Below are 27,631 nucleotides of genomic sequence, written 5' to 3'. Positions count from 1 at the left end.
AAAGGTTACAATGTAGCTGGGAAGAAAAGAAAATTATATTTTTGTCCTAGAAGATTGGTAGGTCTAGGAGTGGGGAGTGGGAGGGATGCAAAATTTTGCTGGCAAGTTCATCTTTCCAACGGACACATTTCAAAATTTCTATCTGCTCCAAAGCATCAAGCCTTTGAACTTTTTCTTCAAAATGAATAATTTTTGTCACAAAGTCACTGTAATGGTCACTTTCAATGAGATGCTTTGCAAATAGGGATGTTATGTTCTTATTTTTTACACCTATTTGGTGTTCTTTAATCCTTTCTTTAAATTTCCGTCCTGTTTGCCCAATATACTTTGTGCTACATTCTGAGCACTTAAACTCATACACTCCACTCCTCTCGTTTTTGGGGACTTTGTCTTTAGTGTGAGAGATCTTAAGGCATGAACCACTGGAAAAGGCACATTTAATTTTTTTTTTAAGAAAACCTTTTATTAATTTTTGAGAAATAGTCCCAAGATATAGTATTCTCCGCCATTTGGCAGTGGGATCTAATCAAATTTTATTAAGTTGGGCAAAACTGAAAGTCTAACGTTTAAAAATAAATAAAAACCTAAAAACTCCTATTAGAAGGTAATCGTTTGATAGCTCACAAGAGTATCGCAAGCTAAAGTAGAAACCATTTGTTATTTAGAAAGAAGAATCAATAATGATGGGAGATTCTGATAATAGCGCAGATGAAGAACACATCCTATCCTACTTAGAAGCCTACTTAAAAGCCTTCTTAGTGAACAACACAAGCCTGAAAGTAAGGAGGCATTTATAAAAATGTACACCTGCACCATGAAGCATTAGAAAACCCCCACCAAATAAAATATCATACGTATAAAGGACAAGTGGCAAGTTCAGAATCCCAATGCCATCCCTTTCTCATTTAATGAGTTGTGACTTGCTAGCTATTTATTCTGCTTACTTTCCGGAGATTATTGAGTAATTTTGTAAGCTGTGTGATGTTAAATTTAAAAACATTTAAACATAAATCTAATTTATAAAATTGACTTATTTCCTGCAAATAAATGAAAACATTGCCTTTTTCTAGTGATTCTTGTGACAATTAATTTTCAAGAAAGCTTTTCAGTACTTTAATGAGTAGGGCTGTGTAGAGAATTGAAATCACTGAGATAATATTATATTCACCGCACTGATAGAAGTTATTCAATGATTAAATAATAATGATATAATAATCATGATATTATAATATCATGCCTGACACATCTCTTTTTATTCAATAATGCGACCAACAGCTGAAGCCATTTGCACCATCAAGGCTGACTGGGTAATTTGTTATGGATAGGATGTTCAGGGATAGGAGGAATGGTGAAGAGAAACCCAACATCATCATAAGCCTACTCTTCAAATTAGGTACCAAGGGGTCCACAGTGTTATGTCCCATCTGAAATATGGAGTATTCCATTTCAAGTTGTCCTCACATAGTACCTAAAGCAGTGATTGGGATGCCTCTGAGCAATTCTGCCCCTGCCAGGATTTGAACCTTGGCTGTCAGAGTGGGAAGCCAGTGCACAACCCACTGTACCATCCCGATCCTCATATCACATTCAAGCATTCTTTTATTATGAATAACACTGGATATATATTTTCAAAAATAGTTAAATATGATTAACCAACGAATAATTTATTTATTTTCAGCCAAAAAAAAGTTTTTCAACCAATGGAAGAGTATGTGGATCAGTAAAACCCTGTAGATGTAATGCTGAAATTCAACTATGTATGAAGATGAATTAAGGTAGAAATATTAATGATGGAATTAGGTGTCTTGATCAAATTTGGCTATAGTTGTGAGCATGAAATAGATTATATTCACTTACCAGTGGGGAAATGTGACTGTATGGGCAAGTTGTCCAGTTGCAAGGTGGAGTTTGCTCCTATTCTTGTGAAGCGCACCACATGATATGCATTATCATTCACTTTAACTGCTGTTTCACCAATTGGGTGATCATTTGTGCCCATGTTGTACACCACAAAAATGTTACCTTCAATCTAAATATTTGATAAACAAGAAAGAAGTCAATATTACAATTAGTCCAACATTATGGTAACACTGTGTCAATGAAAATAAAAGTTTATAATGGTTATGAAATTCCCAACCTCTCTATTCCTCTTAAAATACTTTCATTAAAAATACTTACAAGAAATCCGAAATTTTCACTGTCTCAATCTCACAAACTGCTTTCATTTAGCAAAGTCCTACAAATCTAATCTGACACTCTTGACTGACCTTCCTTTCATATTCTACCTCCAAGAGCACAAATTTTGTCACTACCTCATATCTTTGATGATTTTCAATTCATGTTAGTAACTGTCAATTCATGTTAGTAAATGTGTAGTGCTATGAAAGAGGTCCTAGGAATCTTTTTACTTGTTAGTTTCAGTATCATTTTACTGAATGGAAACCCCAAACATTAGAATGCATGAATTGGTAAATATTTACAGTCAAAAACTGTCAAGATCATACATGTCAGTAACATATTTTTCACTTAAATGCATTCTTTGAAATAGAAATTTGAATATTTTTTAGTAATTTAATACATTTTTGCAGGCACAAGTCCCAACAATTACATTGTATGAATAAGTATCACACGTTTTCAACCTTCATACATATTTTTTGCATTTTTAAACAGCTAAATAACAGTTTGTATTTGTCAATATAGTTTGTAATTTTTGTGTATTTTGAAGTGAAACATGGAAAAAGAACTACAGATTGAAATGATATTGCAAAAAATACTTTTGAGTTGAAAAAAAGTACAAATGCGATACATGCTTCACCTGGTCAAGAAAGTATCTCTCAAGTATGATGCTTCATCAGTTTCCTCTGCTCTTTATGAGTCTCAAACTTGGACAAACACTACAGTATTTGACATGATAAGGAAATATAAGCCTGATTAAAGAAATGTGAACAACTCAACATGTGACATATTTAAGCCTAATTGGATGTATTGTAGCTAGGAAAAAGTATACTAATTCAGTTTATTGAAATAATTTTCAAAGTATTTTTTTGGATATTCACATTTTTGAAAAGGTAATTCTTTTATTATCTCTCATAGTTTGTTTTTGTCTGTTTGTAGATGCAATCACGTCTTATAAAGGCAGTCAGCAAACAATCAGCTACCAGCTCTGGTTTCTAATGAAAATGGCATTGCTCTTTTGCCATGGTTATGACAATCCAGTTGTAACTGTATTGTCTTTGACATATACCTCCGATTTTGATACTCCTACATACTCCACACCTATTTCTACTCCTTACTATGCTCTCTATGCTATGATGGTCCTGCCTTTTTCCTTTGGTGTCCTGCCTGCCTGATTCCCAATATATTTGCTACCTTTTATTCCTTTACAAGTTTATTTCATTTCATTTCGTGTTGCTCACAGAAGCTTTTGATCAAATGGCTATTGTGAAGTATGATTTCAGGTAAGGATTTTCTTAGGTTTTACCCACACTATTTGTGGTTAACATTTATTATTTGAATACCAAGTTTTGATAAGTATTATTCAGTTATTTATCTAATAAATTACTGAATTACTTGAATGATCAGCATTAGATGTCTGTAACAATAATGTTTGCCATAATAAAGGAAGCTGATATAAATATTGTGCAAATATATTCATGAAAATTATTTCTACATGTCAATTCAAAGGAAAAGGGAGATGCTAGCCTAATAATATTGGCGACAAGATGATGAATGCACACCACTTTCTCAATAGCAAACCTACCCCTGTCACCATAAGGAAGATCATGAAACACATACAAAGGTTGATTAATTTATTACAAGTATTTGAAGATACTCCAAAGAGGTTACTTAATTTTTCAGAAGGTAAAAAAGAAAGTATTAGCTCTAAATTAATCAAATCTCATAACTCTAGGAATCCTCTTGTTACAACTAGTTATATATATATATATATATATATATATATATATATATATATATATATATATATATATATATATATATATATACATACATTCAAACACGAAATCCCGCCAAACAGCGAATAAATACTCATATATACAGAACAGATATAAGGAACAGGGATAGGAACACATATAAAGGACGAACACAATAAAGGTGGGGAAGGCTGAATCGAACAGATCACAAGAGTAAAAATATTTCCTTGACCGGAACTCGAACCTCGGATCTTTCCACTTGCCGGGCGGATGCTCTTAACCACTTGAGCTATCGAGGAAACGTAATTTACCCTGAGATCCATGGGTCTAATATGTCGCCAAGCGCCCCGATTCTTTAGCCAAGAGATGGCGTCAGGGGACTGTTTCACCCACCAAAGGATCGAGTCCCGGTCAAGGAAATATTTTTACTCTTGTGATCCGTTCGATTCCGCCTTCCCCACCTTTATTGTGTTCGTCCTTTATATGTGTTCCTATCCCTTTTCCTTATATCTGTTTCTGTATATATGAGTATTTATTCGCCGTTTGGTGGGATTTCGTGTTTGAATGTGTATTTGGCCAATGTGGCTCATCTCTTTCTTCTGGCTATGCGTGCCACAAAACGCACTGTTTCTTTCCTGTATGATGTTGTATGAATTCTAAACCACTCTCCTTTCCTCTTGTGTATTGTCTATTTCTCCTTTGGTGGGTGAAACAGTCCCCTGACGCCATCTCTTGGCTAAAGAATCGGGGCGCTTGGCGACATATTAGACCCACAGATCTCAGGGTAAATTACGTTTCCTCGATAGCTCAAGTGGTTAAGAGCATCCGCCCGGCAAGTGGAAAGATCCGAGGTTTGAGTCCCGGTCAAGGAAATATTTTTACTCTTGTGATCCGTTCGATTCCGCCTTCCCCACCTTTATTGTGTTCGTCCTTTATATGTGTTCCTATCCCTTTTCCTTATATCTGTTTCTGTATATATGAGTATATATATAGTACAATACACAGTAACACACAATATAGAAACACAAAAAAAGAACACTCACACGTATTTTCTTGATATTTCGACGGAAACAATCCGTCTTCCTCTGAAGATATAGAAGTATATATATATATATATATATATATATATATATATATATATATATATATATATATATATATATATATATATATATATTTATATATCTATATAAATAAATGCATATACATATGTAATTTATTTATTTTAGATTGTAATCTCATAGTCATCACTTTTAAACTTATGCCATTGTTTCTATGGAGGTATTGCAATACATTTTACTTTAACTGAACACAATAAAGGAGTGGATGAAAAAATCTTGAATAATACTTACAATTTCTAACTCAAGATAGTCATGTGAAACAGCACTATCTACTCGAACTAGCACAGAATTTTCTGATGTGGTTGAAAATCCCACGGCCAATGTGTCACCTTTGGTTTCTGGCCTATGTTCCTCAGGGTACGTGTATGTTATTAGGCCACCATCACCATGACTCCCAAATTCATATGCGATGGATTCTAGGAAAAAGAAGACAAAAATATATATGAATAGAATAATTGAAACTCACTTTCCATATTAATGATTCAATAAATCACTTAAAGAATCAAAAAAATAGTGAAACTGTACAATTTAAATAAATTAGTCATATGGTCACCATGATCCTATTTCAATACCAAATTTCCATTTTCTAGCTCAAGAGACAAATTAAAAAAAAATAACATGCCTGGCTTGGTATTGTTAAAATGTAGGATAATTATGTCACTGCCTTTTTTCTAATGCTGACTATTTTTGGCTAACTAAAAATAAACTAAATCTAACATTATGGCAATTCAAGTGCATAGAAATATTTTTCATTGGTGGTCTCAAAACTGGACTAAATTATGGACACCAAATCATTTAATGAGTGGTTGTTTCTGTATTACATACCTAAACAAAGTTCTGTGAATGATTTACTTTTGTATAACTGAGTTTTAGACATAACCAATAAAATAATTGTGCAAAGAGTTTGGAGATCTCAATGGCAATTCAGCTTTTTTCGTTGAATACTGTGGTCTGACATTATGAGACGCCATCAAATGAAGTGCAAATGATTTGACAGCATTTTTGGGGGTTAATGAAAATGAAAAAAGTTTGATTAACATTTTCATTTATATTTCTTTAGCATAACCCACTTCCTTGTCATGCTCCTGACATCACTGGACACAATGCATTTGTTGTTTACATAATAGATACAAGCATTATAAATTTATGTCTTACAAAACTAGAGATAATAGATTTATAAAAGGATTCAAACTTTGAAGAAATATTAGAGTTTGCATTTATGATTTCTTCATAGGAATAATTAAAAAGAAAATGAAGGGATACACTCATTGGCCACGTTTGCAGTCAGTGTGCTTCACTCAACAGAGTTGTGGGAGTAAAATGCAAAAGATATCTGCAGCAGACACATTGAGGTACTGAGCAAAGTTCTCTGTCAATTCATTTATTTCCAAGATTGGTGCACTCTTCTATTAAATGACCAAGTAAAATTGACTGAAATCAAAAATACACAGCTTGGCATGGATTATAGGAGGGGCACAGAAAAGAAGTTCCCAGGTGATGGAAATGTAATGCAACAGAAGAAGTAAACAAAATGGATAGAAAGAATTACAAAATAATATACCCACTTAGTAAGTTCAGTGAAGAGAGATGGCTACGGAGAATACAATAAGGAGAAGGGGACGATTTCAGTACAATTTGAGGCATGATAATTTACTTAATATCATAATTAGGAAAAAAATCAAAGGCAATAACTGCAGAGGAAAGCCAAGGCCAAATTTTGAGAAAAAAGGGATGGAAGGTATCAGCACAAGGAGTTATGAGAGAATTAAGGAGTTTGGAAGTAACAGGATAGTTTGGAGAGTTTCCACAAACTATTTCTATGCAAATCCAAACAGTCCAATCCGATGGCCCATGATAGTGATGGTTTAAATCAGACAAGGGGATGTAAAGTAATACAGAAGGAACAATGAGGAATATTTGATATTATAATTAAAATATTTTCAATAATACTAATAGATGTTTACCTTCTGCACAAGTTGGACCAGTGAAAGATGTCATGTCACAATCACACTCAAAAGAATTCCACTGCTGCACACAAGAGCCATGATTTGCACAAGTATTGGTGTGGCATTTGCTCATAGAACCTCCTTGAATAAAAAAGTTTGGATATCAGAATGGCACATTGAAAATTAAAATACATTTCTAAGTCCATTTCAAAACAGATAAGATACATACATTGCTATAATTTGTATATTTTACTTGACATTTTAATATATAAGAAATTAATTTCAATACAAGGAAACAAACATTCAAGACTTATTCAGCAGATCTTTGTTGTTAACATAAAATGTAATGACTCATTGAAGAAACTTTATTTTTTGGGGGGCCTATTTTTGTGCAAATATGAATGCTGATGCCTTTATATAGATATTTGTGAGTTAAACAATGGAGTAGTGAATCCCAATATAAATAGAGAATAAAGCTGTATGATTTCCCATTGTAATGAAAAAGAAAATAATAGAAACTTTCAAGTACACTAAAACATTTTGTAAGATTTGAAACCTGCACTCATGTATTCATTTTCTGGCAATTATTTTTCAAATATTATGATGGGGAAATGGATCCATTATATATGCTCAAGGTATAGCTCATGAGTTGGCTAATATTAAGCCTTAACTATTGATTTCATCTTGATTTGATTAATGCATCACGATACACTTCATTGAGAATTTTTATTTTTGTTTTGAAATCAAATATATGTGGATCTCTTTAATAGAATTTAGAAGCCACATGTCTCTAAAATCTAAACTTTATATACATTTAACATTTATTAACCCCTGAGCATAATCAGACCTGTGGAAAACATTATTGCATTCTAACATGTAATTCAACAGGTATACCATTACAGAAAAGTTTTTTTTACCATGAAACAAATGGTAGAAAAGAAGTACAGGGTGGTAAAGGCAGGGCAAAGTTTATATTGGACAGTGCACCACGCCCCTCAATATTAGAATCAATAACCACCGGGCTTCATGCAAGAATTCCTCCCTGATTGGTATTCTTCCAATCCCCAAACATGCCTCCAAGCACAACACTCCCTTTAATAAATGCTATAGTGTATCCATCTTAGCGTCCATCCCCCCCTCTGACCCTCGAATGAAACTCAAAACAATGGAGCAACCATTAATCTGGCTCCTGGATTCCTGGAATTGCCCAAGTATTAATATGAGACATTATTACCCTGATCTTCATATATTTTCATCCCCCCTCTGCCCCCAACACCTTACATATTATCCTTACCCTTCTAGAAATCCCCCTCCTTACTCTTCCCCTCCCAACTCTTTCCCTTGCAAACCTTTCCCCACCTTCCCCTTCTATCCAGCATTTCCAGCCCCTTCTTTTCCATGGTTCTGTCCTTATCTTCCTTGAGAAAGGTGGCATGGACCACCGAAAATTCGAAACCGAGTGAGTTTCTTCTCTTTTTTTGTCTTTCTGTGTTTTTGTCTTTGTCTACTAGTGCTAACTTCATATACATAATTATTCACGTCTGTGAGACTTTCACTAAAGTGTTATATATATATATGTATATATATATATATAAATATATATATATATATATATATATATATATATATATATATATATATATATATATATATATATATATATATATAACACTTTTTGAAAGTCTCACGGACGTGAATAATAATGTATAACACTTAGCACTAGTGGACACAGACAAAAACACAGAAACACACAAAAAAAGACTCACTATTTTTGTGTGTTTCTGTGTTTTTGTCTGTGTCCACTAGTGCTAAGTGTTATACATTATATATATATATATATATATATATATATATATATATATATATATATATATATATATATTCATACATTATAAATACATGCACACACAACACACACGGGGCCAGTATGTTAAATTAAGGCTAATAATCCACATTATTCATATATACAGATATATATATATATATATATATATATATATATATATATATATATATATATGTGTGTGTGTTGTGTGTGCATGTATTTATAATGTATGAATATATATATATATATATATATATATATATATATATATATATATATATATATATATATATATATATATATATGTGTGTGTGTTGTGTGTGCATGTATTTATAATGTATGAATATATATATATATATATATATATATATATATATATATATATATATATATATATATATATATATATATATATATATATATATATATATATATATATATATATATATATATATATATATATATATATATATATTCATACATTATAAATACATGCACACACAACACACACACATATATATATATATATATATATATATATATATATCTGTATATATGAATAATGTGGATTATTAGCCTTAATTTAACATACTGGCCCCATAAAAAATTTTCTGCAATGAATTTCAACTTGCTTACAAATACTGTATAGCATGCAGGTATATCTACAATAACTATCCAAAGAAAGTGTGAAACCACTGCTTAGGAATTAATTTGAAATACCTTCCACACCATCACAGCCTGGTGCTACATGATTGCTTTTGATAATAGCATCTGATATGAGACTGGGGGTTTCACCGCCAAGATCCAAGGATGCTAAGCAACCTTCAAAGCCATGACGGGAGACAATTTGTTCCGGAAGTATTTCATATTTATCTCTTGAAACACCACCTGTAAGGAGTAATAAAGTCCACATAAATAATAAACATGAAATAAGATTGAAAAAGTTGTAATGATAGCACAGAAAAACAGCAAATATTTTATGTCTGCTTAATGCTGTCTTTTAAGTTTATATAATAAATTGTAATTGGGGTAAATTCAAGTTAATATAATAATAATTCAACTCAGAGCAAGCATTTTTACCCAAACTAATTTTCCATTTTCATTGCAAATTATTGACTGAACAATACCGCAGCTAATAAAATAATCCTCATGCAAATGCAGCCCTGTACTCTCTATTTTTCTTTGAGGAAAATTAGTTCAGTACTTAAAATCTCTGAGTACATAGAATAAAATGTATTTTCTTCTACCAATGGAATAGTATAAGGGAACTAGAAGAGATTGGATGCTCTAATTGAGAATGTTGATTAAGGCCACCTTGAAACCCATTGAATGAGGAAGAGTTTGTTCTTATGCCTTAACCAAATCCTTGTATTTTTCCAGGTTAAAGTGAAGGTTTTATTCACGTACAGTTATTCTGTTTAATAGATTAGCTCTAAGCATATCCCCTGGTTATGTTGTTTAATCTAAATTGATTCTTGGATAAGTGCTTGATTCAATGGAAAACTGTGGTAAAAAAAGAGGCTATAAAGTAATTTGACCTGATCATTATTTACTGAATGAAGCACAGCAATTGGAAAATTATTCTAAAGTCAATGCAAGAGAGTGAAGTTAACTCTACGCCCTTCAATTCACTATTGCCGCCTTGGCCGACTAATTAGAAATAAGAAAGAAGAATTAATTACATTTAGTTCAGACTCCCACTGTCCCAGGGGTTGGTACCTCAGGCAAGAAAACCACTATCTCGATATTATTACCTAGGGTACGAAAAGTAGGAGATGATACCTTGTCACCAGTACTTAGGGTCGTGAGAGTATGCATTCATTGATATCTAGGCACTGATTTCAACCCATGGTTTTTATAAACTTATAAATACTTTCATGGGCACCCATGGCATGAAAACTAGGAACCGGTACCCCAGTATCAGTGCATAGGATACAAATCCTAGCTTTTGGTGCTTTGGGCAATAATCCTAGGTATCCTTGCCTAGAATTGTCCACTTACCTAGGTATTATTAATGGTTGTAACCAATGCAATTAACTGACTTAGTAAAAGGATTAACAAGTTGGTAGCTAAAGCAAAAAAAAAGGTAGCGACATATGCGGAAATAATACTGGGCATGAATACCCTCGCCCCACGCACTCACCGACGTAAAGGCCGCCGTCGAGGTCAAGGTTCTTGGTCGCCCCGAGACTGGTGCCGGTGACCACGACGGCGAAGTGGTCGTCGACCATGAGAGTGTGCCTCCGCGGCGACGGCCTCCCGATGGTTACCGAGTGCCACTTGCCGTCGTTGAGGGGCAGCCGGGCGCTATCCCTCACTCGAACTGGCCCATCGCCCAAGTTGAAAACGTAGTGGATGTGCCCCTCCACCAACTCCACGGCTAGGAAGTCTCCATCCCTACCCGGGTTGTAGAGGATCAGCCCGGAGCGCTGCGTTGTCTTCATCTGGAAGTACACGTCAGCCGTGGCGTAGGCCCGTAGCGTGGGTAGCACGACGAACGTGTGCTGGGAGCGGAAGGTGACAGGGTGGTGTAAGGGGGGGTTCTCGGCCCTCGGCCGCATGGCCATCTCCTCGAAGAGGGGGTTGACATCGCGACCGCCGCCCGTCCACCAGGGGTCGCGACGGGCGAACCTCGCCGTCACCTTGACCCGATGGCCGTCCTTGTCCACCTTGGCCATGTCGAAGTAAGAGCGCCCGTTGATGCTCAGGTGTTGCATGAGGCCGACGAAGTTGGGGGCGGGAGGGGGTGGCAGCGGGGTTACGGCCGGGAGGTCATCCTCCGGCTGCATGAAGCCGCCAATGTGTATGGCGTCCATCTCGAGAGTCATCTGTTTCCCGTTGATCTCGGCTGTGGAAGACAAAGAAGGGGAGTAATGCGTGACGGTTTAAACATTCGGGATCTGTTTTTTAAAGCTCCTAGGCTATCTAAATGCCCAAAGTAGGTTAAAATTTGAGATTGTTATAATTACGATAGCGATGTAAGACCGGGTCTTTTAGGTAAGAGAATGGGCGTAGGTTGGAGGCGTTTGAGATGTAAATGTCGCGAAGAATGGAGAAAATAAGTTATACAGGGAGGAAGACGAAGATCGAGGTTTTAAACGGGGTGGGCGTAGGGAGGCAGTGCTTGAAGGAGTCCAGAAAAGTAAGAGGAAGTGGATGGAGGAAATATTGGAATATTTGGGATATCGAAGGCTATGAGAAAAGGAAGAATGTTGGGTTATCGGGGAAGGGAAAGGGATTTTTACGACAGCATGGAGAAATGTAGAAGCTATGAATAAATGAAGAAGGAAACAATGTAGAGAGAATAAAAGGAAGCTCTGGCGATGTGAAGAAGATAATAGGCATTTGGGTCTATACTATCCAAACAGCTACTTTATAAGAGAAAATACCGACCGAAATATTCATTGACTGCCCGAACGGGAAAGTATAAACCGTTCCGGGGAGTAAAATCTCACATTTGGCGGTCATTGTACATGAGAAACCCATGGAATTGAAAAGAAATAAAAATGGCTGAATTGAAAGTGTAATTTGCGAGAAAGGAGAGACTTGAAACTAAAAATAAAATATGAAATATTTGCCTAACAAGAAAAAGATGACAGGGAATGGCTTTTATCAAACAAGTACATTTGAGAGCTAAGTAATTAAATAGAATAATTTTTTGTTTTGTGTATACGCCCTTTAGAAAGTGTATATATTTTTGTTTAATTAAAAATTGGTTGCATTTTTGGTTATTTTCTCGTAATGTTTTTGTCATTATGAGTACTAAGTAGCAGAGAATTGAATGAAGAGCAGCTAAATTTGTCCTTTCTGCCTGGAGCTTAAACTAGGTTAACCTAAACTTAAGCTAAGAGAGAGGTTGAAAAAGAAATGAAAGAAAAAAAAGAAAGAAAAAAAAATAAATAAGGTAGAATACCTTAAGTGAAAGAGTGAATAATAGAAATAATCGCAGATAATCAAGTATGATCGGGTGAAAATTGAGCAAAATTTTATCTGAAATAAAAATTATTTTTCACTAGAGAAATATTTATTTCGAACTAAGTTTCAAAATTACTGTTTCATAATCATGGGAAGAGAGCGAAAAAGTTCCATATCACATGCAGATGACAATAAAGGTGGGAGGAGGAAGAAAAGTAGATGAGGCGTGGCTTGGAAAGGGTAAGGGACCGATGGTCGTTGAAAAGCGGAGGGAAACAGGAATGCGGCGGAGGGGGAGTGGAAGGAGGGGGTCAGGATCGTCGTGGGTTGGAGATCACAAAATATTGGAAAATGTACATTCACAAAATGCCATTCCTCAGATGGCATCTAATACGTAAATATAATGAGGTATTTGTTTGATTACTTTACCCGATGGTAACTTCGAAACAGATTGAAATTCACTTAGGGCCAGCATCACCAAAATGGATTTTTAAAGAAAAATTGTGAAATATGCAAAGATTCGCCACATGTGACCTTGTTCAATAGGATCACCATTTCTTAATTTTTTTCTGACGTCTTCAACATTCATTCTCTTCGATTGGTAATTTTCTCAATGCTCTTCTCCCCCTCACCATTTACCTTTGGCCCAAATGGAGTTATTTTATAGCCATCGACCACCCAGATCTTGTTTAACCGTCCAAAGCCCCATTACCACTTCTCCTTAACCCCCATTTCCTGCTTCCAGTTCAAGAATCCTCCCCCTCTCTCATTACCTTTTACCCTTCCTCTCCCAGAATAACCGATAACCCAACCCAAACCACGCCCTCTTCCTTCATCCTACATTGATCTGACATTAATCTGGAGGCATTTAAGGGATTCCCTCAAGATATTTTCCAGGAAAATTTTGATAATGAGGTATTACCGTTGAAATTGAGGTCATTAAATTTTTAAAATTCTGTGAAAAAGCACATTGTGAATTTAAAAAAAATCCCAATAATTAGGCCAATTAATTCATGGGTGTAACAGAAAAAATATGGAAGGAGATAAAATAATTATGCAGAAATTACAAGCTGGCACACAAGGCACATGTGAACATACCTGCAACGGGAGAATCACTGTCAACTTGTAGTTTCAGTAAAAATCCTCTCCTAGAGAAACGTATCGTGTGCCACTGATTATCATTCAAACCATGGCCTGCTTGTATAGTCTGAAAAAGAAGATGTTTTTAAACAATTCAATAAAAATTATATTTGGAAAAAATACTTAATTACATGAATAAAGCCTCAATATCCTGGTCAAGAAAATAAAAATTTCTTTTCAATCAGTCCATTAAAATGTAATAATGATAATTTATTTGATACATATTAAATCATCCAAAGTTTGAATTTATTCAAAGTGATATTCAATGAGAATTGTTTGTAATCGTACAGATTTAAGTGAATAGAATATGTGACAATCATTCATTCGACACTTATTAATATATTTATTCAGTTCTTTGTCTCTGGGGTCAAAGAATGTTTTACGTTTTGTGATTAACCATTAAACAAAATCTTACAAGCATAAGCAGTAGATCTATTACTTTCAGCTCGTGGAAACCAAAGTTCCCAAAACGGGCGAAAATTCCGGTTCCTTGACCCATGGTTAATATTAAAAATTGGACCCTTAGTGTCTGGACAATTTAGAAAAATGAGGTAATGTGGCTGGTAAACGGAGCGGTATTCGATGACATTTGGCAGCAGTTATTATGGGTGAAAAGTGCTCAATAAAAAGATTTTTTGTATCCTTCAGGTTATGCAATACAAGGTGAACAAAACACGCAAGAGTTGCCTACTCAACAGGATACTATAATTTTTTTTCCTTTCTTATATATTGATAATGGTGATCCATCAACAAAGAGTACCCATTTTGTTCTCATCAGAAAAAATATTCCGCAGTGAAACAGTTGTTACCTGTTCTATCCGAGACAGGAAGTTCCCTTGTTGGATAATGAAAAGACCCCGTTGAAAGAAGGATGTGAGATAAAGCTCATCCCAAGGCACCGTGAATGCTTCTTTCCGCTTGCTGTGCAGAATACACGGGGCCATATCAAATCTCACCTCCGTGGGCACCTTTTTTTGGAGTCGTTTTGGACCTTAGAGTCATCCTAAAAACGGCACCCTTCCATATAGGCTATGCCAAGGACGGTCTACTGCGGCAGTATTGTATCGTATTATGTATACATAGAACGTATCTGTTCTCAATGGCGCAATTTCAATGAACGTACACACAACAGATAATTTTTGGCCACTTGTCATGATTTAACCCGAATTAAGTTCATTTATTTTAAAGTGCCGCTGTCGTTAAGGCTTCCGCGTTGAATTGGAGATGATTCAGTGGCTTTCGTAGTCCTCCCACGTTCGTTCATTTCGGCAGACTCGGCAGGTTTCACCAGCGTTTTAATCGACATCTTCCATTCAAAATCATATTCAAAATTCTCATCGAGACTACGGAAATCCTCTGAACGGAGAAAAATCGACACTAAAAAGATATCTATGAAAAAGAATATGAATTCCAGTGCTCCCGCGAAAAAAGTTAAAATTGGCCAAACTTCCAGATCCTTATGATTCAGACAATAAGAACAACAAAGGGTGGCTAACAGCAAGTAGGTACCACCCTCTGCTATTGCAGGGCACGTCTGTTATGGCCCGGACACATAAACTTCAATGAAAGTAATATATTTGCCAAAAAAGAGGAAGCACTTTCCTCAGCCTACCCTGGAGGTGATAGAAATCCAAAAGAATTCCTAAAACTTCAATTGATAAAATGGATACCTTCTATCCCATGCTTGGAAACAACATTTCCATAAAACACTCGGTAAAACATAATTAAAAGACAGGAGAGACAATCGATAATAAGTGTGTCCTAGATTAGCTCTGACGTCCTAAATAAAGTTCGCAAAAACTTTATGAATAACTTCAAACCGTTAGATACCGTAATGTATACTTCCGAAACTGTCGTCTATAAAGATGATTCTATCTGCAAGTAACCCGAAACCCATCAAAAATAGTAAATAATACATTATTAATTCTGAGTAACGAATTCTGTGCATATTTAAAGCTTTCAGTGTTTTTACTTCATACAATTTTTTTCTAAGACGAAGATGATTGTAGTAAAACATTTTCAAAGATCCAAGTAACCAACACTTTGAGTCCAATGTTGAAATACCTGATTGCAGAATTTGGCCGGGGCGGATTTTAAGGCTTGCAGCAAATTTTAGCAAAAGTAAAAGAATGTTCCGATCCAAAAGCTCTCACCTTTTCCGCTTTCCCTAGGCGCACGGTGAGTCGGATCCGGCCGCCGGCAAGGGCCATCTCCACGCGGTCGCCAAGCGAGAGCAGTGGCTGCTTCGCGGGTGAGGGGGAGGCCGAGGAGAGGATGAGAAGTCCCAGGGGTCGGGTGGTGCGAAACCGAAGGGCCAGATCCTCGGCCTGCGACCGTCTCTCCTCCGGCCAGGGCCACACTGTCACGTGCTGCGAGCCGTTGAAACTCAGTAGCATCGCCTCTGTGAATACATAATACATATAATTCATTATTTTATTTATTATTATGTTCACACAGAGTCAACTAAAATAAGTGGCCAATCAGTGAGGATACAGAAAAAATGCTTAACCATCGGTTAGAATCGAAGAATTTAGCAAGCTTATTTTGCAATGTGCAACACATTTTCAAGTTTTCAAAATAAATGAGCTGTAAGTAAATTTCATGACGTGCTTTCGGCATTATAAATTTGATCACGAGATGTCAAGCCAACCGGCGAAGGGATTTTAGAGAACTTCAACTTGAAGTGAAAAGTTGATTAAAATTTTTCACAGAGTTACAGCAAAATGAATGGTAAGCTGTTCACTGAAACATTTTACGGGCGAGGTTAAAAATAGTTCAGATGTCAAAGCAACAAAAGATCAATGCCATATTAGGTGGGTTAAATATTAAACTCCAACCACAAAACTCCAAGGAAACAATTTTTGGAAACATTTTGAATCGATATTAAATTAGGCAATTAATTCTTCAATGAAAGTTAAAGTCTAATTTGATGTCATGTTAGGTGGGTTGAATATTAAATTTCAACCACACTACTCCAAGGAAACAATTTTTGGAAACATTTTGAATCGATATTAAATTAGAAAATAAATTATTTAATGGAAGTCAGTGTCTAATTTGAGATAAATGCAGTGTTCAACGTTTACCACCAATTACTTTTGGAAGAATTTGAAAGGGAAACACTTATAAAATTCAATTTTTTAGTTAGACTGTGCGTTATTATCATAATTAAAAAAATAACCAATTTATAAAAGATAAATTTTAAAACACTTCAAAATTTTCGGATAAAGTTTTGTTACTCTAAGAATCCTTCAACTGTTGAAGCTGCTATAGTACATGTACTCTTTTATAATTTCTAGTATTGAAGCCTCATTTTTGGACTACTAACGAGTAAAATGATTTTCTATCTTTAAAGCAATATTAATTGGAAAACTGGAAAGCGTTTTCCTCATTTTTTTAAAAGAGTATTCTCCATTAGGCCACTTCATTTGCTTGGAATTGTGTTACCGCCACTCTTCAACAGCCAATTGAATTTCTTTGTGAAAATCAGAGCATCAAGTCCTGATTTCTCACGCTCAATCTCATTGGCTGACAAGCAGAGACGGCGACGCGTGACCAAAATGCTTTGGATTTTGACCCCAACTCATTTCTCCGCTGCATCGCTTACCCTTGGCGCATGTCGGTCCGGAGTAGGCGGTGTTGGCGCAATCGCACTGGAATCTGTTCCAGCCCTCGGAGCACCTCCCTCCGTGCAGGCAGGGTGATGGGTGGCCACACTGGTGCGACAGCACCCGGCACCATGGCTTCACCGAGGCTGCGAAAGGAGGTAGAGAGCATTAAGATCAAGCATAAACATCAATTAAACAATTTTTCTGACCTCATATATGTCAGGTTTTGAGATCGGCAAACATATGGGGGCGCTATCAAAAAACATGATTAATCATGCTTCGAATTGTTTTCAAAATCGAACATATCTTATTAAAAGCAGCGTATTAGAGAATCGTGATGCTTTGCAAATTATTGCCTTCGGGAAGGATTAATATGGCTTTCTCGATGGGCACCATTTGCAGATTTAATGCGATGGAAACATTTTTCAATTCTAGGAGAGGCCCAAATGTAATTTTAAGCCTCTAGTTTTGATTGCAATTCTTTCCTTTGGAATTACTTGAAGACAACAAATTGCTTTGGAATACACTATTGAAATTGAATTTAAAGTTTATCATTTTCCATTCTTCTAAATGAATTCAGCACAAGATTCGATTAATTCCACAGTTGAGTGAATATGATTATTTTGACCCAATGGTTGTAATTTGACGAGTAAGCTTTATGAATTTTGATATCATGTTCTTCAGATAGCAAATAAATATGCAATGAATTAAATTAGATTGATTAAATTATAATTACATTATTAAAAGTAATTATTTAACAAATATTTGACAATTTGTTTCACACCCAACATTTTTTGAGACGATTATAACATTTCTGCATCAGAAGCAATTTTAACGATAGTTTTGAACGGGTTAACTCAATTAGCCTTCAAAAAGGAGTTGATTTGGCAATGTATTAAATACAGCACAATTGGTCAGCTCTTTTGTGTAATTAGGGTTTGATTCAAGTGATTTCCAAGATATATGAGGATGAATAAGTATAAATGATTAGAAAACTACGTAAATCAATTAACATGATCCAAAAAAGTTAACAAATAGAAATAAAACAATGGAGATAAATTTCATCGCTTATTTGATTCATGTTAGTCAAACGGGCAACTTTTGATCAATAAAAAGTCAACTTATTAAATGATACCTGATATATTCTGGAATATACTTACGGCTATTTCAGAAAAATCAATTGAACTCCACTTGAGTCTGTTGCTAAAGGATCAGCATAGAATAACTCAATCATCGGTCGTCTTTCGACCAACTTCTCACCTCCGGCTTGGTTCCGGGCGAACTCGGCGATGTCCATGACCTTCCCGTTGATGACCACGTCTCGCACGCAGCCGATGAACCCCTTTCGGAGGGACACGGACCATACGGAGGGGGGCACGTAGACGGGTGGCCGGGCCCCAACGCCCCCCAGTAACAGCGGGCCATCCACGTTCAGGTCGGCGGCGTTCCCTTCCGTGGATGATGGGGGAGAAGGATAGAGATTAGATAAGAGACAAAGGGGAGACAAGGATTACAACGAGAGTCGAGACGACTGTTGGTGGGAGAGGTACCTTTAGAGGACTTATTTCAATTCCATTTGGAGTCAAAGAGGCAAACGTGAATTTCCATTTCTCGTAGTGAAAAAAGGTGAATAAGTCGCACACTTCGAAGACTTGGCCATTCAAACCAATTCTCAACAGGTATATTCTACTTAAAAGAGGACGGTGTCACGGCATACGGTCATGTTACGTGCATGGGGAAACGGAGATTGGCTAATTCTAAGGATGCAACACAGTTAGCTAACAGCCTTATCGATGAAAACCAGCAAATAGAGGTGCTGAATCGTTAATCACGTAATTGTTTGTTTTTTATTTCATCGATTTTTTTCTAGTGAGTTCTTTATACGTACTCATGTCATAAGCACCTTTTCGCTTTTTGAATAAAGACATGTGACAGAGATTCATTTCTTCTCAGTCCTCCAAATAAGAAGTGAAAATACCCTTATCAAATGAAAAATGCGGATATTATAATCAATTATGATATTTAAAATTTATTTTTCCTCGTTGGACTCACAAAAATGCGTTAATTTAAATCAAGATTTATGAAGCACGCGGATCAAAAACGGGAAATAATCCATGCTATGTCAATTACTATCTTGCTTCAATTCTTATTGATGACTAATTAGCAAATAATGGCATCACAACTGAAATAGAGCAGGTCTCTTCAAAATTCTATTGCTAATTTTGCAAAAACCAAGAGTTATTGAAATGACGTAATCAATAATACATGTACGTATACCATTAATTCTCTTGTACACCTACGTAAGGTGGTTGGGACTGTGCTCGCTCACTTATTGTTGCAGGGGAGCGCAAGGCTTTTGAAAAGGTGTTGAAGGTTAATGCTGTGAGCATTTAAATTGTTTTGATGGATGGATTGTATGCTATTAGGTTGTTTGTACGTCGGAGGTAAAACGGAAGGTTGCACGAAGTGCCTGAGGTCACCTTGGCGGGGATGAATGTCTCACCTGGCGTGCTGAAGTGGGAGGGCGTGGCGGCGTCGACTTTGAGGGTGACATCCTTGCCCTTCCGGCTAATCCACACCTCGTGCCACGAGCCGTCGTCCAACCTTGACGGGGAGATGCCCTTGGAGCGGATACTGCCGGAACCCATATCGAAGTGCACAAACAGATGACCGTTGATCATCTCCAGTGCGAAGAACTCGCCCTAAACGCGGGAGAGAAGGAAGAATCACGGTCAGAACGAAAGTTAATTGAAAGAGGGTTTAGTTTTTGCGTTTTTCATTCGAATTATCGAGATTATTCGCTGATTATACTAAACTGCCCATTACAAGGAGACTTCAACGCCTTCGCTCAAGAAATTTAATTCAGTTCTTACGAGAAAATAACGACACACACGTGATTTTGATTCATTCAATAGTCTCAAATTTTATTTAAGGATACAATAATACTTATCAGCGTATGCTGGAGTTTTTTAAGGGTCTCTCAATAATTCAGTTTCTAGCGTTTTGATTTTTGACTCTGCCGTCATCTTCAGGGATCTCAACCTACTGTACCACTCCATACCACTATTCTCCTCCTAAACGTCCTCTGAAGGCTTAAAAAGACACAGCTACTGAATAATTATGGTTGAGCACCCCTGGGGACTTCGCAATCAATTTTTTAGCTTTTTCTCACATTATGATCCTCTGTGATGTACTCACGAGTCTAGCTTTCAGTCAAAAAATCTGATGAAATTCATTTATTCAAAATCATCAATCTGATCGGCTTAAAACGTTGTTTAAAATGAACCTCATGGAGGCTGAATAGGTCGCTGAAGTATAATTGAGACTCTCACTCCATGGTAATGGTTCAATAAGCATCTAACAACATATAATGTAACACATAAGTAGTTTTCAACAGTTTTGCAATACTGGCAATGGTTTCCACAAGATCATTGGTCATTTTCAAAGTGAGACGTACTAAGGTACTCGTAGTGGCTTAGAAAGCTTTTAATTTTGAGAAAAAAGCAATATGCAATGTAAAAACTGCTTAAGACCCACCTAGAGCTATCACCCCTCCATCTCAAATCCCTTCCCCCTTCTGTCGATCTCAATAGAGGGTCTTTCATTGGTGCCTTAAAATATCTCAATCCTCAAGCCCCTTTTATTTACAAAACTATTTCGTTTCCTTTGGTCGTTGAATACAATGTGTTTCCTTCCCGGCTTTTTTTACTCTTATCCTGTCTTTGTTCTTCCCTATTCAGGCATGTATAAGACTAGGCATAGTCATGATAACCTTTAAAAGGACAACGCGCTAAAGTCGTAGTTGCATGAATGCTTTCTAAGGAGTTTTCATTTAATCATTGGAAAATTTACAGATCGCAGGAAACTGTAGCTGATCGCAGGGACGTTCGGCTCCGCGCTGAGGACTATAATTTATGCCGTATTCAAAACTTGAAACATAAAATTCTACCCCTCACCAGGGCTGGACAAGGCTACTTTGTCTTTGCGGCAGGTCTAATTCTGGCGTTCGATTAGCAAACCTGCCTAATGGACGACGTTCTTCCCTTGTGATGGAAAAGATATTTCCCGTCGATTTTTAACTCGTATAATACAAAAATACATTTGTTTATTTTAGCAGAGGAACCTCATTCACGGTTTCTCTATATTTTTCTTAAGGTATAGACCATAAAAACGTGTGTCTAACATCAGAGGAACAAATTATTGAAATATGAAGCTTTAATTATCATTTTTTGCATTTTATAAGAAACCAAAGCAATTTCCATCGACATTAGTTGGAGGAGATAAGCTTTTCAGCAAATATTTCGTGTATACTGAAAGTAGAATATGTGTTGGAAAACGCTTTCCACAGAGAGACAACTATTGTTCGCCTCGAGAAGAAGTGGGTGTAGTTACCCCACCTCCCGACATGGAATGAACTTTATGCTGTGTTGTCAAATCTCCCTTTTTCGTTTAAAGGAAATTCAAACTAACAACCACCATTGGAAAACGTGGAAGTTATAACTTCCTCCAGGCTTTTGAATGACTACATTATTTGCCGAAACATATAACAAAGATCAAATAGAATTTAAACTAGTAGGAGGAACCAATTCGAAAGCCAAGCCCGATAACCGACGGTGTATAACTTGAGAACAGATAGTAAAGGCTGGTAAAAGTGTTAAGGTGATTATGGTGTGAGATACGGGGAGGGAGGTGGTAGAAGAATGGAGGGAGAACCTCCCCTCCAAATAGGGGATGCGTAGAGTTGCCTTCTATACGCAAACGCACTATACCATATCCAAAGAAGATCAGTTTACAGGTAGGAGAACACTGAGGGGAAGAATATATTTGTAGTGTGGAATGAAAGGATCGAATAAAAGGACGGTTTTTTCACATAATTATTAAAAAAGTGTCTGGAATGAATACAAAAAATGAGAGTAGATGGAAATTAAAATTATGGGATTGCATAACTAACGAAAGGTTGGAATGCTTACAAATTATCAAGCAAATATGATAAGTCAGTGTTAAGGATACAAAATTTCATACATTTCATTTGTGTTTAGTACAAATTTTAAATACAGGATATAAAAATAAGTTTGCCAAATTATTTGAATTATAGATAAACTACGATATCTAAGTGGAAGATAATTTTCTGCAAATATGTGACAAGTTGCCAGTGAGAAGAATAGCAAAATAATAGTAATGATACAACAACAAATAAGTAACTAAGAATCTATTTTCGCTCTTAGTGCGGTCGTTTGCAGTTATTCTGATCCATTTTGATCCGCGGGAAAAATAATATCTTAAATCTATCGGTTCAACACTAGATCTATAACCTTGATAACATTATCTCTCCTACTGTCCTGCGACACATTTTTGACATATTTGCAAATTAGACCTGCTCCTAATTTATGCAAGTTGTTTAATATGAAATTTCCCATGCTTCTGCAAGTGATTTCCAAACTAATTCCCCTACTAATATAGATACGCTACTAAGAATGTCATGACAACCTTTTTGTAATTATACAACGTTTACGATTAATATACTTTATCACATATATAAGGGAGGAGTGGATGGGAATTCAATTAGAGTATTGTACTTACATCCTTGGAGGGCACTCCGACCACGGCTGACGGTTGACCTCCGTTGAACACCAACAGACCATCCGGCTCGTTAGTCCGCAGTTTCAACGAAAGAGAGCCGGAGTGAGGCGAGTCCCAAGGTGGCAGCACCTGCAATGCACCAACTCGATCAACTATCACTCCAAGGAACTGTGGCTTCTGAGTGATCAGAAGTACTTGGATAAAGTAACTCCACACCTGATTACATTGGTACTTTTCAGTTACTCGCCCATAGCTAGCCACTGGATTATCGATGAACTTTTCGATACCTTATATATCACTACAAGTGAATCAAAGTGGTACTAGGAGTATTATATTTGTGAAATCCCTCCATTGGAAATGTAAAGAACTTTGTAATGTTTCACACTGTTTAATTGGAAGAACGGAAATCGAAGCTAAATCATTACGATCAAGAGGCTAATATGTCTCTTGATGATGATCTGTTGTATTACAATCGGCCAGCTTATTCTTAAAAAATAGTTTGGAATATTGCAAAGTGTTTTTCACATTCTATCATTACGCAAAACTGGGAATGGCACTAATAAATCATGTTTAAATATTTTATCCCACACACGCGTATCCTTCCTAATGGGTTTCTCTAGTTTGATGATTAAGTTTTGCAACCGTAATTGCATGAATTACATCATTTAATTTACCCGTTGTAGTGTTATTCGGTGTTTTACAAGGATTACATTTCATTTCTCCAAGGATTAAGGCGCTGTACCTGTGCTCCGAAATGTATCGAAAAGTAGGTTTTGTAGTTGATTTTCATTATTTAAAAACTCTCATTTCGTGTCATAAGCGAGAATATATAAATTCGAATATGTAATGTTTTATTTGTTAAGGAATTTGATCCCGGTACCTAAGGGTACTTTAAATTTCAGAGGCGAAAAAAATGGAAACCTCCCAGGATTTTGGAACATTATACTTCGCGAAAGGACGCCTACCTTCACTTCAGTCTCGAGGGAGAGAAAAAATACAAGGTTGCAAGGGTAAATATTTATATCATTGTGACCTCCAATACTGGACAAATGAAATCATTATGGACTTAAGGAAAAATGAAAACACTTCCTTTTTAAGATTTCGTCTTTGTAGTCGTTTCTTCGTGAGATGTGGATCTCACTTTCTTTCGCAACAAAGGTAGAAGGGGTTCGCCTTGTTGGGGTGAGCAGAATTTCAGACGTGCTTTGAATTTTTAAGATACTACCCCCTTAATCTTTACCTTGGGTAGAATAAGGTGCTCATTGAAAAAAAAATAAGAGCCCGATTTGAAAATTATTGGAGATTGTGTATTAAAATTCATAAAAAACAAGTATCATAAGTCTGAGCTCGTTTCCAAAGAGCCTCAGGGATATCGTTTATTGTTACGACCTATTGACCGATTATTATGACCTGTCAATCGTGACACAGTGCGCCTTACGGTAATCCACCGTACCCACTGTCAGTGAAATTTCCACTACCTGAGTGAATTCAGGAAAATGTTCGGAAATCGGCTCATAAATAAACATCATTGGAATGAAATAACCGATTCGTGCATAGCAAACTCTCCCACGCACTAGATTCATTAATATTACTCTGAATACATACACGTGAAGTGCATATGAATTCTTGTCTACATTCAGTAGTAGGGCAAATAAATTTGAGCATATTATCGAAAGGTCACGCCATCGTATTTTCTCAGCCGTCCGTCAACCAACGTCGACAAACGGAAGGGCAATTTGGCGTGATGTGATGGATTTCACTGATGGCGCCGTCTTGTCGTCTTCCTCACAACTATGTCTCGAAGAGGGCCCGTTGTACGTATTTCTAAAGGCGCTTACCAGGTGCGAGTCGCTGTTGATGAAGGTGACGGGGTCGGCGGCCTCAACCTCCTGGCACATGAACTCGGGTCGTCCGGCGACGGAGATCAGCTTGCTACCCGCGCGAGCCAAGTCGATCAGGTTGAGTTTCAGAGTGTCGGCCGTGAACTCCACCTAAGGGCGGGGAGGTACAAGAGGTTTGGAATTAAAACAACGCCCACTCGCCATACATCATCATTGGTTAAGCTCCAGTATAAACATTGGGATTTGTGACGCAGGTCCTCACAGCTTTGGTGAATATCTCTGTTTGGTAGTCGTGGTACAGGCTATTGTGTCGGCAGAATTTTTGATATTCTACATTAATCTACCGTGTCAGCGTGAATCATTGTTTTATTATTCATTAATGATTCAATCTGTTACGGTTGCGAAAGTTATTGCAATTGCATCATTGGATATGTAAAGTATATCAAAAACCGATGATAATCATGGTCAAAGGTGTCGACTCGTTTCCGATCGATTTTTTGTCGAATTGAAGACCAAATCGTTTGAATTTGGAAAACAAAACAATTTCCACGATAGTAATGAACAAATAGGAGCACATTTCAAAAAATATATCTTGTGGAAAAGTTATAAATTTAAAATTAGCAATTTTCCACTAAAAAAAATTTAATTCGACCAGTTTCAATGCAACTACATCATCATCGGGTGACACCTGATGATGATGTAGTTACATTGAAACCGATCGCATTAAATTTTATGTTGTGGAAAATTGTCAGTTTTTAATTACTCACAATATTCCACCGTATCATGCCTGAAACGTCTATTTTTATCGTTGAAAAGTGTTACTGTTTGTTCATTATTATGTTCAAATTCGCCCATATCACACCTGAAATTACGTGATTTCTTATTTACATTAATTCTAAATTATTCACAGTAATCTTTTAGTGTTTCGATAATTACAAGCAATCTTAGACACAGAATTATTCTTTAATAATCATATCAGGTAAAGCATTATTAAAAAATCTACACGATCTATAAATAAGGTGTTTTCTGTTTGGAAATTTCAACGGATTGAGACTAGGAAGTCCCAAGTGTTTATCTCGGTCGTAATCAATAGTGGGAGTGAGAAGATGCACAAAAATGTGGATTTGCTGAGAAAACTTTGTTTGCGAGTCAACTTCCGTGTGGAATTTTCTCATTAAAGAGGAAAAATAAACAAGAGAAAGAATTGAAAATATGTAATACGAAATGATTACACTTGATTATTGAGAAAGATGGTGCAAAAACTAATGAAACACAACGAACATGTCACTATTGAATAGAGAACTTGTAACTTTTGAAGTGTTTTTACGAAGCTATGCACTTTAATGACTGATAAAACCCCGTATGAAAATACTAACAGTTGAAACAAAAGCTTCGTGATTTGTATTCAATTACGAAGTTGGTGGCGAAATACAAAATTGATATTTTCATTTTAGAAAGCCACAGCTTCTGCAAAATCATACTCGAACTCAGCAATATTTCTCATTCGAAAAGATTTTCACCTAGTAATGTACTGAATTGAGAATGGAGCATTTTATAGATCCTCAATAGTTCAAGATTTATTTTCACCGTCAATTCAATACATAACTCTAAATAACATCTTTCTTTGGCTATCCTAGTTTTTAACATTCACATAATATTATTTGGTTACAAATAAACCGTATTAATGAGTTTTTAATGCTTACCAAACCGTTCACCAAGTCCCTTAGTAACGGATGAAAGAGCCACGACTGCATTTTTTATTTAGACATTAATTTGATGATTGAATTAGTGATTTCCGGGCAATTTTTTTAATCTGTTGGAATTTTGATGTTTCGCCCACCACTCGTGAGTCAACACACACACTATTACGTTTGACAATTCCGCGTTCCGTGACCACAATTAGCGTCACTATCGTTTTGGTAATTGGTGGGCAAGATCAAGGGGAACACCATCACCCTCCCTGGAAAACGAACCTTCCGGAGACATCCGATGAAATTGGCGTGTGCCCTCAGTGACCCCCGGAGCGATCGCGGGTCCTCGCAGCCACCCACGTACACGAGGCTGGACGAGAGGAAGGAGAAGGTCCCAGCGGTGTGCGAGTGCTCAGAATACACGCCGTCCACCACCACGGACACCTGCGAGCGGAGAAAAACCCTTTTACATCTCGCACGCAGAGTAAACTCCCTCCATAAAAGGCATCGTAACGAGAAAACCGCGAAATACAACGTCCGCGCACTAAAAAATCATGAATATTACTCTGTTAATGTTCCCAAAAAAAAGATCTTTTTATTGATAATGTTATTTTTAAAAAAATCCCATTTTTCAAATGAAAATGAACAATCGGTTGGATTCGCATAAATAATTCCATTTACGGCTGATTTCAGGTTTTAAATTCACGATTGGAATAATAAATATACGCATCAAAATAATATTATCAACCTAGACATTCATGAATATTAAGGTTTTAATGTTCCGTGAAAACGGTCTTATCATCGTACTTTGTGCATCACGTTCGGAAGTAAACATGTATGAAAAATTAATTAAATTCGTAAGCAAAAAATTCATATTCCAATGCAAATTGAGAAAAAACGTGGACCGAAATATTAGCGCCTGTTTAAAATAAATATGCAATATATTACTAACCGCTTGATTTACCATGGCAATTTTAACTGAGTAGTTATAACACATTTTTTATAGTCGCCCGTTGTTGTTCGTTGTTTCTACAT

The 27,631-nt window shown here is 36.3% G+C and overlaps 1 protein-coding gene across 1 annotated transcript in view; it reads right to left on the bottom strand.

Annotated features, from left to right (window-relative positions):
• The window catches only part of LOC139698587 (neurexin 1-like), a gene marked incomplete at its 5' end in the record, with an annotated part of 306,469 nt that overhangs the window by 9,980 nt on the left and 268,858 nt on the right, over positions 1-27,631 (bottom strand). Inside the window, 13 exons of the mRNA XM_071597430.1 lie at positions 1,858-2,029; positions 5,285-5,469; positions 7,018-7,140; positions 9,545-9,712; positions 10,968-11,672; positions 13,838-13,946; positions 16,033-16,280; positions 17,484-17,630; positions 18,745-18,933; positions 19,988-20,186; positions 23,065-23,193; positions 24,903-25,055; positions 26,879-27,040. Of these exons, the coding sequence (XP_071453531.1) occupies positions 1,858-2,029; positions 5,285-5,469; positions 7,018-7,140; positions 9,545-9,712; positions 10,968-11,672; positions 13,838-13,946; positions 16,033-16,280; positions 17,484-17,630; positions 18,745-18,933; positions 19,988-20,186; positions 23,065-23,193; positions 24,903-25,055; positions 26,879-27,040 (2,689 nt within the window). The remainder of the gene's footprint in view (positions 1-1,857; positions 2,030-5,284; positions 5,470-7,017; positions 7,141-9,544; positions 9,713-10,967; positions 11,673-13,837; positions 13,947-16,032; positions 16,281-17,483; positions 17,631-18,744; positions 18,934-19,987; positions 20,187-23,064; positions 23,194-24,902; positions 25,056-26,878; positions 27,041-27,631) is intronic.

The sequence above is a fragment of the Hetaerina americana genome, unplaced genomic scaffold (genome assembly GCF_022747635.1).
Source record: "Hetaerina americana unplaced genomic scaffold, ioHetAmer1.1.p SCAF_9, whole genome shotgun sequence".
Taxonomy (NCBI): domain Eukaryota; kingdom Metazoa; phylum Arthropoda; class Insecta; order Odonata; family Calopterygidae; genus Hetaerina; species Hetaerina americana.
Note: the sequence above shows the minus strand (reverse complement) of the source record. Positions and strands in the feature narration are given on the sequence as shown.